Source organism: Ailuropoda melanoleuca, chromosome 13 (genome assembly GCF_002007445.2).
Source record: "Ailuropoda melanoleuca isolate Jingjing chromosome 13, ASM200744v2, whole genome shotgun sequence".
NCBI lineage: Eukaryota > Metazoa > Chordata > Mammalia > Carnivora > Ursidae > Ailuropoda > Ailuropoda melanoleuca.
In genome coordinates this window covers 44,874,634-44,889,755 of record NC_048230.1, presented here as the reverse complement: position 1 = coordinate 44,889,755, position 15,122 = coordinate 44,874,634, and the positions used below count along the sequence as shown (strand labels likewise).

At 63.4% G+C, this 15,122-nt stretch overlaps 2 protein-coding genes across 9 annotated transcripts in view; one reads left to right on the top strand and one right to left on the bottom strand.

The window, feature by feature from the left end:
* CSNK1D (casein kinase 1 delta) overlaps positions 1–5,709 on the top strand; it is a 26,975-nt gene extending 21,266 nt beyond the window's left edge. For 2 of the 4 annotated variants that reach the window (XM_019798758.2, XM_034641049.1), the window contains one exon: positions 4,656–5,709. In XM_019798758.2, coding sequence (XP_019654317.2) covers positions 4,656–4,745 — 90 coding nt within the window. In that variant the 3' untranslated portion in view covers positions 4,746–5,709. Of the gene's footprint in view, positions 1–14; positions 2,163–4,655 lie in introns of those variants that run through there. The other 2 variants (XM_019798764.2, XM_019798774.2) reach the window with 1 other exon arrangement.
* SLC16A3 (solute carrier family 16 member 3) lies at positions 5,270–15,122 on the bottom strand. Of its 5 annotated transcripts, none has more exons than XM_034641045.1 (6): positions 12,874–15,118; positions 9,998–10,098; positions 8,237–8,483; positions 7,713–7,856; positions 6,610–7,368; positions 5,270–5,998 (listed from the first exon to the last, which is right to left on the bottom strand). In XM_034641045.1, the coding sequence occupies exons 3-6, from the start codon at positions 8,457–8,459 to the stop codon at positions 5,745–5,747; spliced, it is 1,380 nt and encodes a 459-aa protein (XP_034496936.1). In that variant the 5' UTR covers positions 8,460–8,483; positions 9,998–10,098; positions 12,874–15,118; the 3' UTR covers positions 5,270–5,744. The 5 variants fall into 5 exon arrangements, with proteins under 5 accessions (XP_034496936.1, XP_034496937.1, XP_034496935.1 ...); XM_034641046.1 differs by having other exon boundaries at positions 9,998–10,095; XM_034641044.1 differs by lacking the exon at positions 9,998–10,098 and having other exon boundaries at positions 12,874–13,121; positions 14,653–15,118.

The following is a 15,122-nucleotide window of genomic DNA, read 5'->3' as shown; positions in this document are numbered from 1 at the left end:
TTTGGCTCCGACAGATTCCCGGTCGGGTGGCTTCCAGTGGTCTTCAGTCTGTGGTGCACCGATGAGAACTCCCCTTTTGCTGTGAAGGGCAGACAATGCATGGCTGATCTACTCTGTTACAGTGGCTTTACTAGTGACACGCCCCCGGTCTAGAACCGAAATGTTAACACCGGGAGCTCTCCAGGCCGCCCACCCAGCGACGCCCGTGGGGGAACAAAACACAAACTAAACCGGACAGACTCCAAAGCGCTGCCGTCACAGGGGCTGCACCGAGGGCCCCCCACGTGGACTCGGTTGTCACGGGCTGGGAAGAAAAGCAGAGTGTGAGAGACAATTGCAGAGAGAACCAAACTCCCGCTCCAGAGCCTTTCGGTTCCCCTCCAGTGGCGGTGCGCCCTGCTCCCTGACGAGCCTACTGTAACCACCGATCTTCTTCTTGGTTAAGACAGTTTTGTATCATTTTGCTAAAAATTACTGGCTTAAATCTGTGTAAAGAGATCTGTCTTTTTATTGTTTCTTTCTCGTCTGTTTTTGCGGTCTTAAAACCGATGTTGACTTTAACGAGCCCTGGAACAAGGCTGGCGTGGAGTTTCTGTGGAGGGCAGAGCGAGTCAGGGAGCAGAGCGCGCGCGGGCGCCCGTCCTCTGCTTTGTGTCCCATTGTTGTGTGGTCCGCTGTGGAGAGGGGTTTTCTCACCGGAAGTGCTGTCCCGTGTAGACGTGTGTGTGTAAGTGATGTCTGTGTGTGTGTTGTGTGCCGTATGTCCTGTGGCCTCATTACGCTGGTTTTGGCTGTCACTGTCCCTTCCCCACCTACACCAGAATGCCTACGTGACGCGACGTGGTCCTCAGAGCAGTTAGCGGGCACGGCACACCTGAGTTCCCCGGACGCGGCGAGAAGGAAGCTGAGCATGGAAGACCTCGGGAGCCAAGGCTTTTTGCGTGGGCGTTGCTGGTCCCTCAGGAGAGGATTTCGAACCGAGAGACATCGGGTCCCTCCTTTGGGGTCACGTGTGGTTATTTTGGTGGTGGTGTTGCCTAAGTGTCTTTGAATTGGGGAACTTTTCTAAACCGACTGTAAATGTGATCTGTGTAGATTGACCCTCGAAGTGTGTTAATGCTGTGCGCTCAGAACCGAGGACGTGGCCGTCTGTGCTGTGCCAGGCTTAACCACAGCGGCCTCGGGCCCAAGGGGATCCACCCTGAAGTGCCAAGAAGCTGGCGACTCAGACTGGTTGTCCAGGAGGGTGTGGCGTCACGCGCTTCCTTTCACCACCTTCATTGGGATACAGCGAACCCCACGGGTCAAGAAGCAGGGTGGGGCTGAGTCTTGCAAGGAAGACCCTCTTGGCGCCGCTGGGTTCCTGGTGGTTTTCCAGGACGCTCCCTCATTTTGTAGCAGGCAGCGGCACCAGGCGGTGGTGGCAACCAGTAGCCAGGAGCCCCCCCACCCCCCGCCGTGGGAAACAAGGTGCAATAATCTGTATTTGTGGGTACGTCCACCTCTCCTCCTGTCACCCTGTTGCAGAGTGCTCTGTTGGAGACCGGGGCACTTGGCAGCACATGAGGGGCCTAGAGGCGTCCGTGTCTGTTTTCCCCCTTCCTGCCCCCCCTCGGGCCCCTAGCACGGGAGCGCTGGTCCCCAGACGCCCTGACTAGTGTGTGCGACTATTGGCTGCTTGGTGAGTCCTGAGCGGGCTACTCTGTTTTGGGGTGCAGGGACTTGGCCAGGTGGGGCTGTTTCTGGGAGTGCAGTGCGAGCCCGGGCGGGTCAGGGCAGGCTGGGGGCTTTCTTGTGACCTAATGCCCTCTTCAGAGGCGGGCCTGCCCCTGGGGGCACGGTGTTAGCAGCCACAGCCGCGATGGAGTGCCAGAGACCTCTAGGGGCGGCCTTCCCTCGCTCCGCATCTGGGCTTCGACCTGAAATGGCTGGATTGTGTTGGAGAGGTGGGCCCAAACCCTGGGCCCTCAGCTGTGCGGACGTCCGTCCGTCCGTCCGTCCGTGCACACTTGCTGCCCTCCCGCTGCAGGAAATGTAGTTGCAGCGTCTGTACCAACCTGTGTATTGGCGGCCAATCTCCGACTCGGCACGTTTGTGTGATCCTTGCATTCATGTGCTTAACCACCGTGTAAATAATAAACCCGTGATGACTTTTACCTTTCCCCCCGGCCTGCGCTGCTTTTTATTTCCTAGTCAGAGAGGTGTCGGTGTGCATAGGTTAACCAGGTGAGGACTGCTCTCCTGAGAAGAGGCGTCTTATGTCTGTCCTTGCGTGGCCCAGCGGTGCTGTCTGTATAAGCTGGTGGGCAGCAGGCCGCAGGGACGGGCTGCCACTTCCCAAGGTCCCGGAGCCGACACCTGTGCAGGCTGTCCACCAGCGCCAGTCCCTTCTCCCCTGGCTTAAGCACCTTCACGGGGCAGGCACCTGAGCTCCGTGGGCCTCGGCGCAGCCCGGAAAGAAGTACTACTGGCTGCCTTGAGTGTTCTGGGGAGTGAGCAGCGTTCCTGCTGCCATGGACGGGCGTGCCTGGTTCCTGCGAGGTGGCTCCCGGGGGCCCCCCTCCCCGACCAAGGGGCTCCGGCCTGTCAGCCCCAGTCCCCATGAGGGGCCAGCATACATGCCCTGCGCCTGAGGCTCTGCTGTTGTCTGCCCGTCCTCACCCCCCACCCCCAGCTCCGTGGCCCCCCGGGTGGGCTCATCCCTTTGTCGTACTCGTGGCCTTGGCTTCCCTCTCCCACTTGAGCTGTTGAAGACCCCATGAGCCCCAGACCCCACTGAGCAAGGGGCTGGCCCCGTGTGTGCCGGAGGAGCCAGCAGCTCTGGGCCTGTGTGCTGTAATCTTCCTGCCCCACGGCCCTTGGTGCCTGGGGGTGTTCTGGAGGGTGTGGGCCCTGAGTCCCTGCCCTTGGGCTCAGGCCCTCTCCTTCCTGCCACTGGCAGAACCCAGTGGGCTCTGAGGTTCTAGAATAGGGCTGGGCTCTTCTTTGGCCCTCAGCCCTTCTCATTTAGCAGCCAGCGCTGGGAAGGCAGCATTCGGACTCCTTGCAGCTCACCCCACCTGCCAACCCTTGCACCCAGCCAAAGTGCCAGTGACACGAGCCCTGAGCTGCCCTTCCCTGTTCTGCCGGGAGGGGGCTGCAGGCAGGACAGGGGCCACCGCCCTGCCTTCTGCCCAGAGTATGCCTGTCCTGTTCCTTGGTCCCTCGGTGCTAGGAGACACGTACTGGCTGCCCCATCTTCCTGACCCAGGGTCCAGCCCCTGGGCACATGGCGGGCTCCGTGCTCAGGAGGATGTGCCGCCCCGGCCACCTCCAGGCCTCACCCCTGCCCAGAGGGCTGTTTGGAGCTCCTCCTGGAACCCCCTGCACCCTGTTCCTGTCCTGTTCCTAGCTCCGTCTGGTGGGCTCTCTGGAAGCAGCACCCTCTCTGCTCTGCACCTGTACAGGTGTGTTTGAGGTCCCAGAGGAACGTGTGCCGGGGTCTGCGTCCTCAAGGCCATGGTTTAGATGCTGGGAAGGACTGGACAGCCCTTCACAACCCCCACTAGTGGGCCCCTGCTGATCCTGGGCAACAGCCTCCCGAAACATCACTGGCAGATCCCCTAGGGACCCCCAGTTTGGGGCCCACATGTGTGCCAGGGTCGTCTTCACACAGGCCCCTCCCAACTGTGTGTATGTGGCAGGTGCCCCCAGGTCTGACCAGGCTAGGGCCAGCAGCGCAGAGTGGTCAGGGTGGTGTGTGTGCACCCTGCGAGGAGGGGGCTGGGCACAGGCATCTGCGTCACTCGGAAGGGTGGGCTTCGGGGGTGCTGGCCACGAGCTGCCTTTGGCACGGATGTCTGGAGGGTGAAGGACAGCCCCATCCATGGCTCCCCGAGTGCTGACTGTTCTCCTGGACTCCTGTGAGGGAGGAGGCCTCAGCCCTAGGTAGCCATAGCTTCCTGAGGACAGCAAGCTTCATTTTTCTTACGTCAGGCCCACCGGAAACATCTGGAACCAAAACCTAGGCAGACAAGAGTGCCTGCTCACCCTTGGGCCTCGAACCCCAGCCTCCAGTATGGGCCAGAGGCGTTGACACTGTGGTGGGCAGGGAGCCTTGGGTCCACCTAACATGTCCACCGAGGTGCCAGCTAAGGGACGGACAGGCCCGTATTCCTGAGGCCAAGGGAGGGTGGCAGAACTCTCGCTCAGCCTGGAGCGCGTGCGTGTGTGCCTGCGTGGACCCCAGCCCCCAGGCCGGCTGCGCTTCCTGCCTCGATTGGAGCAATGCTGACCATCTCAGAATTGCTTGACATTGTCCCCAGAGCAGGACTGGTCCTCACGCTGGGCCAGGCCTTTGGGCACAGGCATGGAGACGGGGTAGGACGCCCACTTCTGTTGCTCCTGGCCAGCAGCAGCCAGGTGGGGCTCGTACGACAGAGACCCACCAACCCTGCGACCACGAGCACCGCCACAGCCCGGGCCCCCCGCAGAGGGTCCAGGCAGACCAGGAAGGGCGTCGGGGGCGCCCAGGGCTACGGGCCGGCACCGCGGGCAGGCGCCCAGTCCCTCCGCACAGCTTGACGGGCAGGTGGAGGAGGGAGAGCAGCAGTCCCCTCGGGGGGGACCTCTCTGGGAGGGACAAGATGTGAGCTTTCGCTTGCTTTTCATTGCAGAGGAGCAGGGACGTGGCATCTCTCCGGCTGCACACGGCCCGCCAGGGTGCCCGCTGCCGTCCCCAGCGCCCGCGACGCACCACCTACTGAGGCGGCCCCAGCGGCCTCTGACCGGGCTCCCAGCCACACAGGCCACCACTGGCCACGAGGGCAGGTGGGTGTGAGGTACCCGGGGCGAGGCCGAGCAGGGCTGGACGAGGAGGACGGGAGCAGATGCCCACCCTGGGCGCTGACCGCATAGGGCCACGATCCACCAGCCAAGGGGTGAATAAATGGAAGGCAGGAAGGTCATTTTTTTTAAACACAGACAGTGAACAAGAATCACACGTATGTCTCAGCTTAAGTGCACACGTCTCGTAGGGGCTCCCGGGTGCAGCCACACCCCTGCAGCACGGCCCCCTTCCCTGCCAGCCACCAGGGCCCCGTGTGGATGCTCTGAGCTGTCTGGGCTCCAGCAGAGCGGGGCACAGAAGCAGCAGCACTCAGAAAGTTGACCCGGCTGACAAGGGCCAGAGCCACGCTGTAAAAACCACCAGATAGTTGAGAAAATGAATTTGGGGGGAACGGTCAGACCCCTACCCCACGCAGAACAACACCCCACCTCCTTGTAGACGTTCCTTCCAAGGTGGCTCCTCCCACACGCAGGTTTATTTCTGACCTTCAGAGGCAAAGGAAGGGAGTGTTGTCCCCCAGGCACCCCGTGAGGGGCGGGCTGGGGCGTCATGGTGGAGACAGGGCGGGATGGAGCGCAGCCAGCCACGTGGGGAGGCCCCCTCCCGAGACGGTGCCGCTCTGCCGGCTCTCCCCAGCCCCGCCCTCTGATGCCCGCCGTATTGTGTCTCAAGCGTGGGTTTCTAGGTCCCTGAGCTCAGCGGTGGGCACCGGGCTGCTCCGGGGTCAGCAGGCTGGGTCCCCGGTGCAGACGGCTCGTAACCTCGCGGCTCGTCTTCGCCACAGTTTGGAATGACACGGTTCCCAGCCCACCACCTCCCCGGAGAAACACGGACGGCCGAGCTAGTCCTGTTTGTGAAATAAACGTGAGCGTTGAAGTGTCTGTCCGGTTCCGTCACCCCCGCTGGCCGCCTGGGCTCAGACGCTCGTCTCTGGGGTGTGAACGACCTCCCCGTTTTTCTCAGGCTCTGCTTTCAGGAAGTGCTCCACCTCCCGAGAGTCCCCCCTCACATCCGCGGGGGGCTTGTGGCGCTCCTCCTCCCCCACGGCCGCCTCGGGCCTCTTCCTGATGCAGAAACTGCCCAGCACCAGCACGAGGGAGGAGGCCAGCACCTCGGCCCCCGCCAGGACAAACACGTACTGGTACGCGTGCGTCGCATCCAGGAGCTTGCCTGCAAAGGGGTGACAGTGTCAGCCTGGGGTGAAGGTCATCCCCACGGTCACCGACTAGCTGTGCACCACTGTGCTGTCGGGGACGGCCCGGGGGCACCCTGTCCCGGCCTCCCCCACCCCCCAGGCAGCACAGACCAGGAGGCTTGGAGGCTTTTACCTCATCTGAGGTGCCCGGAGGTAACCTGGCCACACACCGCCTGCCACTGTGGAGGCCTCTTCACCCGTGGCCCTCACAGGAACTGCCTAGGCCCCAGAAGGGCACCAGGACCACGAGGCACAGGCCCGGCGCCCGTGGGGTCCCATGGGGGGGGGCCTACAGTTAGCTGCCCACCTAGCCCGCGCCCCAGGATCTTCTCAGCCTTCACAAAAGAGCAAGAGCCCAGCGTAACGGAAGCTGACACTCACTTTGGCTCTGAGCAGGCCCAGGTGCGGGGGTAGTGCCACCCCCCGGATCACCCATGCCGGCCTTTGGCCCAGGAGGTGGGCGTGGCCGGTGTTCTCTCCTGGCACCTGCTGGCCACCTGGGCAGGGGACCCTGCATCTAAGAGCCCTCCCACGGTGGGTCCCCCTCCCCAAGAAGGCTCGCTCCCCGCTGCGTCCCACCGCTCACCTCCCGACGGCGGCCCAATGAGCACAGCGATGGCCTCCAGCAGCAGCACGAGGCCGATGGCACTGGAGAACTTCTGGGTGCCCACGATCGCCATGAGCACCTCGAACTGCAGAGCCCCCACCATGCCGTAGGAGATGCCGAAGAAAATGCAGAAGACCACCAGGCCTCCGTAGTCGCCGGCCGTGGAGCCCGTGAGGTCAGTGACGCCGTTGAAGAGCATGGAGAGGCTGAGGAGATGGACGGAGTAGGGCCGCACCTGCCTGAGGCCTGCGATGAGGCCGGCGGCGGGCCGCGCGAAGATGTCGATGAAGCCCAGCACCGTGAGCAGGAAGGCCGCCTGCGTGTCGGGCACACCCAGGTCCTTGGCGTAGCTCACCACGAACACGGGGGGCACGAAGAGCCCCAGCACCATGATGGAGGCGGCCACCGCGTAGATGACAAAGCCACGGTCCCTGAAGACGCTCAGGTCCAGCAGCCGCCGGGATGGCCGCGGGGGCGTGGGCCCCGAGGTCGGCCCGGGCGCCTCCAGGGGCCTCATGAGCGCGGCGCACACGCAGCAGTTGAGCAGGAGGCCCCCCAGGATGAGGAAGCCGCCCCGCCAGCCGTAGTGGTCCTGCAGCAGCTGCCCCAGTGGGGACAGGGCGCACAGGAACACCGGGCTGCCCGCGGCCGCCAGCCCGTTGGCCACGGGGCGCCTCTTGTTGAAGTAACGGTTGAGCATGATGAGTGATGGCTGGAAGTTGAGCGCCAAACCCAAGCCTGCAGGAGGGGCAGGCAGGCGAGGTGTCACGCCAGCCCGCCTGGCCCCTCCACCCGTCCCCCGTTTTCTGCCCCGAAGTTCTAGGTGGGGGTCTGCAGATATCCACGTGAGGGGACCCAGTGTGTGTCCGAAGCCCCGTCACCAGCTGACATGCTAGGAGAGACCAGTGGGGAACGGGGGACAGACTGGTGCCAGGGCTGGGGGGCCGTCCGCAGCTGCCCACTCCTGAGAGGCCCTGCTCTGGGCACACTGCCCCGATATCCAGCCCCCCGAGCCACTGCACCCGGCCACGGAGGGGCCAGCATGCCACGGCCTGCCCTGCTCCCGGCCGGGCCCCACTCACCAGTAATGACCCCAGCGGTGAGGTAAAGCTCGACGATGCTTCTGCAGAAGGACGCGGCCACCATGCCCAGGGACGCTAGGAGGCCACCCGCAAGCATGACGGGCCGGCAGCCAAAGCGGTTCACGCACACGCTGCAGAGTGGGCCTGTGGGGGTGGGGGTATAGGGCTGGGCCCAGTCTCTCCACGCTCACCGAGAGACCTGGCCGGGCTCCCCTGACGCCCCCTGCTCCGGCTCAGCAGACGCACCAGGTGCCCAGGGTGCGACTCATGCTCAGACGCCTTCCTGAGCAAAGCACCGTTCACAGCGAAACATCTGGACACACTTGGCCTGTGCCGTTTGGCCCTGCGGGGAGCCGCAGCTTCCAGGCAGGAGCCCCGCCAGGCCCCCCGGAATCTGGGCTGCAGACACGGGATCCTCCTGCCAGTCCCCCACCCCCAGGCCTTTGTGCTGGTGTGCGAGGCTCTTAACCAGAACTGCCCTTGGTGAGCTCCAGAGGCCACCACCAGGCGGGACAGCGCCTTACCTGTCCCGTACAACATGGCCAGCAGGATGGAGGAGATCCAGGCCATGTCGCTGTAGCCGATCCCAAACTCACGCATGAGCTCCTTGAAGAAGACGCTGACCGCCTTGGGGAAGGCGTAGGAGAAGCCCGTGATGACGAAGCAGCCGAAGAGGACGGCCCAGCCCCAGCCCCCGTCAGGGGCCCTGATGCCCGTGGGGCCCTCGTCGACCACGGCACCGCCCATGGCCAGGAGGGCGGCTTGTGCGTCCTGAGGAAGGAAGGCAAGCTGACGCGGCTGTCCGGCCTCGGCCACAGCGGGGCCCTGCTGCCCGAGCTACCTGACAGCCCCGCCTCTGGCCCTCACCTGCGTCTGGCCCCTGGGCGGGAGGGTCTGGCCTGCCCAGCAGCTGCCGCCCTTCCTCCCTCCCCCGCTCAGGCCTGGCCTGCTCCCACCCAGCTGGCTCGAAAGGGCAGTGGCTTTTTTGGGCTCGGCACAATCTCAGGTTACCTCCTGAGGAGGACAGACCCCAGCAGGGACGTCAGCCCAGCCCAGCCCGTCATCCTGCCTGACCCCGTGTGGGGAACAGGCTGCACTTTCCGTTCTCTGTGGGTGGGTCCTGTGAGAGGGGGCCTGGGGCCCCACCTGGGGTGGTGTCCCTTGAGACCTAATCTAGCTGTGGCCAGCCGTGCTCTCCCAAGCAGGGCTCCCGATTCTGTCCTCTCCGCGCACTGTCCCCCGAGGGAGAGCCTAAGGAAGAGGGGCAAAGGCTCACACAGGCTTGGCTATGCAGGCCAGAGTGGGGGGCAGCCAGCAGGGGCCGTCAGGCTGTCGGGGAGTAGACAATCCTCGCAGCAGAGGACGCCCCCTGTGCCCTCTGGCCCACGAAGGAGGGCCCCCTCGCTGTGCCGGTGCTGATTCCTCCCACCCAACTACCCACAGGCTGCAGCTCTTCCGGGACAGCTGGGTGGGGGGGGTCTCTGCAGATCAAGGAAGGGGAGACCCCAGGGTGGACAGCTGAATGAAGGGATAGGTGGGCAGGGGTGCAGCTTCCATGCAGCCCACTGGAGCAAACCATCCTGCCCCCAGGCTGCTAAGGCGAGGAGGGGCTGCCAGTACCCACTGTCTGCCTGGAACCCCACAGCAGCCCTGGGCCCACTTCCGTCCCCAAGCCACAACTTAGGCCGTTGAGGCACGGGACAGTACCTTGGAACACTGGGACCAGACGTCCAGCTGGGGACCCTCGCCTCCACCTCATCCTAGCACGAGAAATGCCCTCATCCCGGAGATCAGGCTGGGGGCTAGTCCCCCCACCTCACCAGACCGAGGCTGTTCCCGGAAGAGTGCCTCCTCACCGCAGGTGCGGGGAAGGGAGGGTAGCCCGGGCCCGGGCGTCTCCCCACCAGCGGCTGCGAATGACCAGCCCTGGGGGAAAGCAGTCCCGATGGGGAGCGTCTGCCAGTTCCGTGGTGTAAACGCTCCACCTACACTGATGTCCAGGAGCGTCCCAACCAGGGGACGGCACTGCCCCAGGTTCAGCCACCTGGCTCCACCCCCTGTGCCCTCTCCAGCATCGTCCTTGACCTTGCAAAGCCCCCTGGGTGGCCCATTTTCTGTATGCAAGGCACAGACAGAATCTGGGGCAGGACTTTGGAGTGAGGACAAGGGCCTCTGTGCCTGGCCAGTGTGAGTGCAGGGTCAGCGGAGGGGGGGAAGGAATGTGGAGAGTAACCCCCTCCCAGTCTCCACCCCGCCCCTGTCCCCAGCATCACGGCCATGCGCACCTGACTCAGTTGCCTGGGGGGAGTCTGGGCTCCGATTCAAGGGTGTGTCATGTGTTGGGGGGTGTTTGCTGAAGACTCTGGGTGATTCCAAGCAGTAGCTGCTGTTCGAGCACCACCGTTAGGTGATGGATCCCCAGGAGCCAGCTGGCTGCCAGGCTGATGACAAGGCTGACACAGCCCACTGGAGCAGAACATGGCCCCGGCCCCCACCCTAGGCTGGGCCAGGCTTCACGGCCACAGGCTCCGCTTCTGGGAAACCCAAGAGAACAAACTCTCCTCTCCTGGGCTCCCGGACCCCGTGCCCTTTGGCACCACCCCCCACTCCCCACCGGCTCTCCCGAGTGCTCAGAAGGCTTGTAGACCGGAGAGCAAGATGCAGGGTGCTATGGGATGCACAGCCCCTGGGGGCACAGCTGAGAGGTTCACGGGGGCGCCCAGACCAAGGAAGCCCCCGGTCCTCCTGCAGACGTGCCCACAGACCCGTGACCTGGCACAGCCCCCCAGCTGGCCCATTTCTGCATCTAAGGCATACCTGGAACCTGGTACCGGACTCTGCCTGGATAGTCTGGCCTCACCCCTGGGTTCTGTCCTTCAGATCCCTGCCTCAGGCTGCAGCATGTGCCCAAGGCCGGGACGTCACCAGAGGTGAACGCCATCCCACAGCCAAACACACAGGGTGGGGACACCCAGCAGCGGTATTCCTTACCTTCATCAGCGTCAAGCTTAAAAAGTCCCTGAAGTACAGGCAGCAGGGAAACTTAATAAAAACCCCAAAAATCCATCTTAGGGATGTGTCATGATGCCGTGCCACTGTTGGAGGCAGAAAGCACAAACCCCAGACCCAGGACAGAGGCAGGGCTGTTGGCCATGGGGGCCCCGAGCGGCTAGTTGTCCCCACAATCCTGGCTTGTCTTGGGTTGTGGGTTTACAGACATTCATTGATTTTTAAAAATAAACTAAGTGGGGGTGCCTGGGTGGCAGAGCGGTTAAGCGTCTGCCTTCGGCTCAGGGCGTGATCCTGGCGTTATGGGATCGAGCCCCACATCAGGCTCCTCCGCTGTGAGCCTGCTGCTTCCTCTCCCACTCCCCCTGCCTGTGTTCCCTCTCTCGCTGGCTGTCTCTATCTCTGTTGAATAAATAAATAAAATCTTTTAAATAAAATAAATAAATAAATAAATAAAATAAAAATAAACTAAGTGGACCATGCAAAGGCCAAAGAGGGAAGTGCGTCTGAACCCAAAAATTAGCAGCAGTTCCACTCTGTATCCCCAGGGTCCCAGAACCACCGAGGGCCTCCCTCTGAGATCTCCTGGGCCGCACCAGCCACAATGCCCAGTTCTCTGCTTTCTTATTTTTTTATTTTTATTTTTTTTTATTTATTCGACAGAGATAGAGACAGCCAGCGAGAGAGGGAACACAAGCAGGGGAGTGGGAGAGGAAGAAGCAGGCTCATAGCAGAGGAGCCTGATGTGGGGCTCGATCCCATAACGCCGGGATCACGCCCTGAGCCGAAGGCAGACGCTTAACCGCTGTGCCACCCAGGCGCCCCCCGTTCTCTGCTTTCTGCTGCCCACCAGGGCTGGACCCCCCACCCCCACCCCCAAGGCTCCCCTGGTCTTCCGAGACAGATGCCGGCCACCTGTGGGACCCGGGGCGTCCCCTGAGCCAGCACCTGGTAGGGTGAGGGTCAGAGGAGTAGTGCCTAGTGGCCAGGAGGGTACAACATGCTCCAGGATCTGTGTGGGCCATGGGAGGCCCCCGTCCACCCGTAGAGGCCCCAGAGGCCCTTCAGACGTTTTCCTAGGTGCCAGCCAGACTAAAACATTCCCTTCCCCGTTCCCCACACCAGCCAGTCCTCAAAGTGAGGTTTCTCAGCCTGGGAAGGGAACGGGTGGGGCCCCTAGGTTTGGAGCAAAAGGGTTCCGCCCAGGAGCGCTTTGCAAATGTAGGGGGTGGGGGAGGTAGAGAAGGGGCTGGGATGTCCGAGAGCAAAACGGCCTTGTCAGCCCAGAGTGCCTTGCGGGAGGAAGGCTGGCAGAGGCTCAGACCCGCAGACTTCCCAGGACAAGCCTGCCACCGCCCATCTAGACCCCAGATGGCAGGAGTGGCCCCCTGTGGGGGCTGGTCGGGGACCCTCACTGCAGTGCAGGCACATCTGTGGGTACACACCAGTCGGCTGGCCTTGTGATGACATTTACCCTCCCGGGGAAGCATGCAAACCACGTCCCCAGCCCAGAAATAACCCGCCCTCTGGGCCTCAGAAAGCTGATCTCCCTGGTGGGGTGTGTGTGTGTGCCCGTTTCTGGGTCAGGTGAGGCTCCGGGAGCTGCCCCCCCACCATTTCCCTAAAAGGTCCCACTGCCCCAGGCGGCTGGAAGCTGAGCAGAGGGCCCAGGGAGGGGCGTGCATGGGGATCCCTTGGAACACCCTGGGCCGCAGACCACACCTCGGAGGGGAGGGGCCGTTGTGCTTTCCGAAATCAAGGGCTTCTGCCAGCGTCTCCCTCAGCGGTCCACGGGCTGGCTGAATCCCGGCTGGAGTCCAGACCCCAGCCCCTGAGCCAGCCTGGCCTCCCGCCAGGCCTGTTCTCCAGCACCACCCCTCCCCAGTGCCCCCCTTCTCTGCCTACTTTACTCAACTGGGCTTTGAAAGGCCCCCCCACCCACCCACCACATCTGCACCTGGACTGCGAGTGCAAAACTCACACACCCGACTCCTCACCACCCTGGCCCTCACCAGCCCCACATCTCCTTGGCTTCACCCACTTCCAGAACCCCCTCCTGCAGCTTCACTCCAGCCTGTAGACCCCCTGCCGTCCCCAGGGCACCCTGGCATGCTCCCCATTAGACCTCTGTGCCAGAGGTCCTCGCACCCACCTTGGCTCCTGGGTCTCTGGCCTGTCAGGTTGCAGGGCAGGCCATGTCCCTTAGGTTCAGTGTGGTGGCCTCCGACTCTAGAGCCTGTGGCCTATCCCAGGTGCTCTGTAGTTTCGCCTTCTGAGGGGACTGGCCAGTTATCTAAGCAGACTTCCAGTCCTTGGAGACCAGCTCCAGGTAGGCGGGCAAGAAGGGCAACTGCATTCCTTCCTGGACTCTTCCTGCACCAGGAGGCTTGGGACACATGCCTGGGCACCAAGAAACAGCCCCATTGTGGCTTAGCACCTGGCTTCCTTTGAGCCCCGAGGTCCCCCCGGAGCATAAGGGGGTGGTTGATGGACATGGGAGTGCCCCGCCTTTAGGAGGGGGGAGGGCCTCCCAGGCCCCCTTGCTTCCTTTCCCCACTCTCTTATTGTGCAAACAGGTAACAGCATAACCGATGCCTCTGACTGCCCAGGACTCAGAAGGCAGCACTGGTCAGCGTGCTTGTCCCTTTCCCAGGTCCTGTGCAGGACCCCAGATCCACACCCCTCCCCCGCCCCCATGTGCAGAGCTGGGGCTGGAGGGAGGTGGACCTTGGATACTACCCCAGGCATGAGCCAGGCCTGTCAAGCCCAGCCTGGGCCCTCTGCCCCGCTTCCACTGACCACGAAGCCCCCGGGGCATGTCTAGTGCCCTCGGAGCTCTCGGGTGGGCTCACATCTTCTTGCAGAGGCCAGTGGAGCAAAAATGCTGGTTTCGTGCATCATATTGGCCACTGCACTGGGGCCAGCCCCTCTCCAACCCTGTGCCCCATGTGACAAGGAGGGGGCCACGGGCCCTGTGGGTGGCCCTGTGGACGGCTGCGGGCTCACCCATCAGGGCACCCTCCTCTAGAAGGCTCAAAGGGGCCAGTGAGCAGTAGAGGCCGGAGCCTGTCCGAAGCAACCCCCTGTGGCCCTGGACCCTGCCCAGCCCGGGACTACCTGTCCTGCCCATCACATGGCCATCTTGTCCCACTCACTCCCTGTAGCCGCCCCCCACCCTAAAGCTAGTGCCTTCCAGGAAGGAGTCTCGGCATCAGCAAGCCCCTCGCCAGGAAAGGCCCCTCCCACCACCAGCCGGCTGGGCCTGGTGGGGCTGCGGCGGTAGACAGGGAGGGGTGTGGGAAGGGAGCAAGCTCCCCCCGCCCTGGCCCCGCTCGCAGGGCCGAGGGACGTGGGGGACGTGACCGCGACAAGGGAGGAGCCGCCACCGTATTGCCTGGAGTAGGCGCCCTCCCCGTCTGTTACCGTATAGGCCAGCGCGCCGGCCGCTGGGGTCAGGGAACCCCGGAACCGCCCTGGGCGCTAGTGAAGGCCGGCGCCCGCGCCCGCCGGAGGAGATCCTGTGGCCCCTCCCGCGACCCCCCCCAGGGCGGGAGGACCTCATTTTCCCTCCGCAGGGGCCCGGCCATGTGGGCGCAGCTGGGGCGGGGAACTTGACCGAGAACTCCCGTCGGCAGGAAGGCTCCCCCCTCACTGCCCATTTCACAGATGGGGACTGAAGCCGGAAGATCTGTACTTGCCCGGGGGCACGTGAGGAGCCCCAAGCCTCTCCATTCCTGTCCCAGCGGAGGCCTGACCCGGAGGTGCCCCGGATGGATTGGCTGCTGGGAGGCAGTCGACACCCTACTGGACTCCGATCCTTGGAGTGGCACTGGCCCTTCTTTACTCAGGCCAGTCACTGCTGTGACCCACCCTGGAGCAAGTACCCCCCCTTGCGCACACTCCCCCGACCACTGTCCTGGAGAGCACGAACCCCGTTTTGTTGCTGGCCTTCCGCACTGAGGTTCTAGCTGCAGTCCGTCAGAGCCCGGTTGTCTCCCTGGTCTCAGGCCCTGCCCAAGGTCACACCAAGTCATTACAGAGCCTGCCCTGGGACCAGGCCCCCCATTGCCCGTCCCAGGGCGGGCCCACACCACAGGCCTCTAGGCAGGAAGGCTCCACACCGGCCTAAGCACTGCCACCTGTGCCCTCAGAGCCCCTCCGGGGGCAAGACTCCCACCACAGGAACGAGTCCTCAGTCACACTGCCCACCCACAGAGGCCGGGTCCAGCCTTGATGGCACACTTCTGCGTCTGTCTCCGTTCCTCACACCCGGGGTGCACTTCTGGAAGTGCAACTCAGTGCCTCTGGGATAGAAAAGCACTCTGGCCTCGAGGCTACCCCTTTGTCCCTCACCTAGATGCCAGGCATCCAGGAAGGTGTGTTGTCAACCCACTTTTCAGA

Excerpts from the sequence above, each read along its gene's own strand:
- SLC16A3 (XM_034641045.1), bottom strand. The coding sequence starts at position 8,459 with ATGGGCGGTGCCGTGGTCGACGAGGGCCCCACGGGCATCAGGGCCCCT. Across the intron at positions 7,857-8,236 it reads GGCCATGTTGTACGGGACAG|GCCCACTCTGCAGCGTGTGC; the intron begins GTAAGGCGCTGT and ends CCACCCCCACAG. Across the intron at positions 5,999-6,609 it reads CATTGGGCCGCCGTCGGGAG|GCAAGCTCCTGGATGCGACG; the intron begins GTGAGCGGTGGG and ends ACCCCTTTGCAG.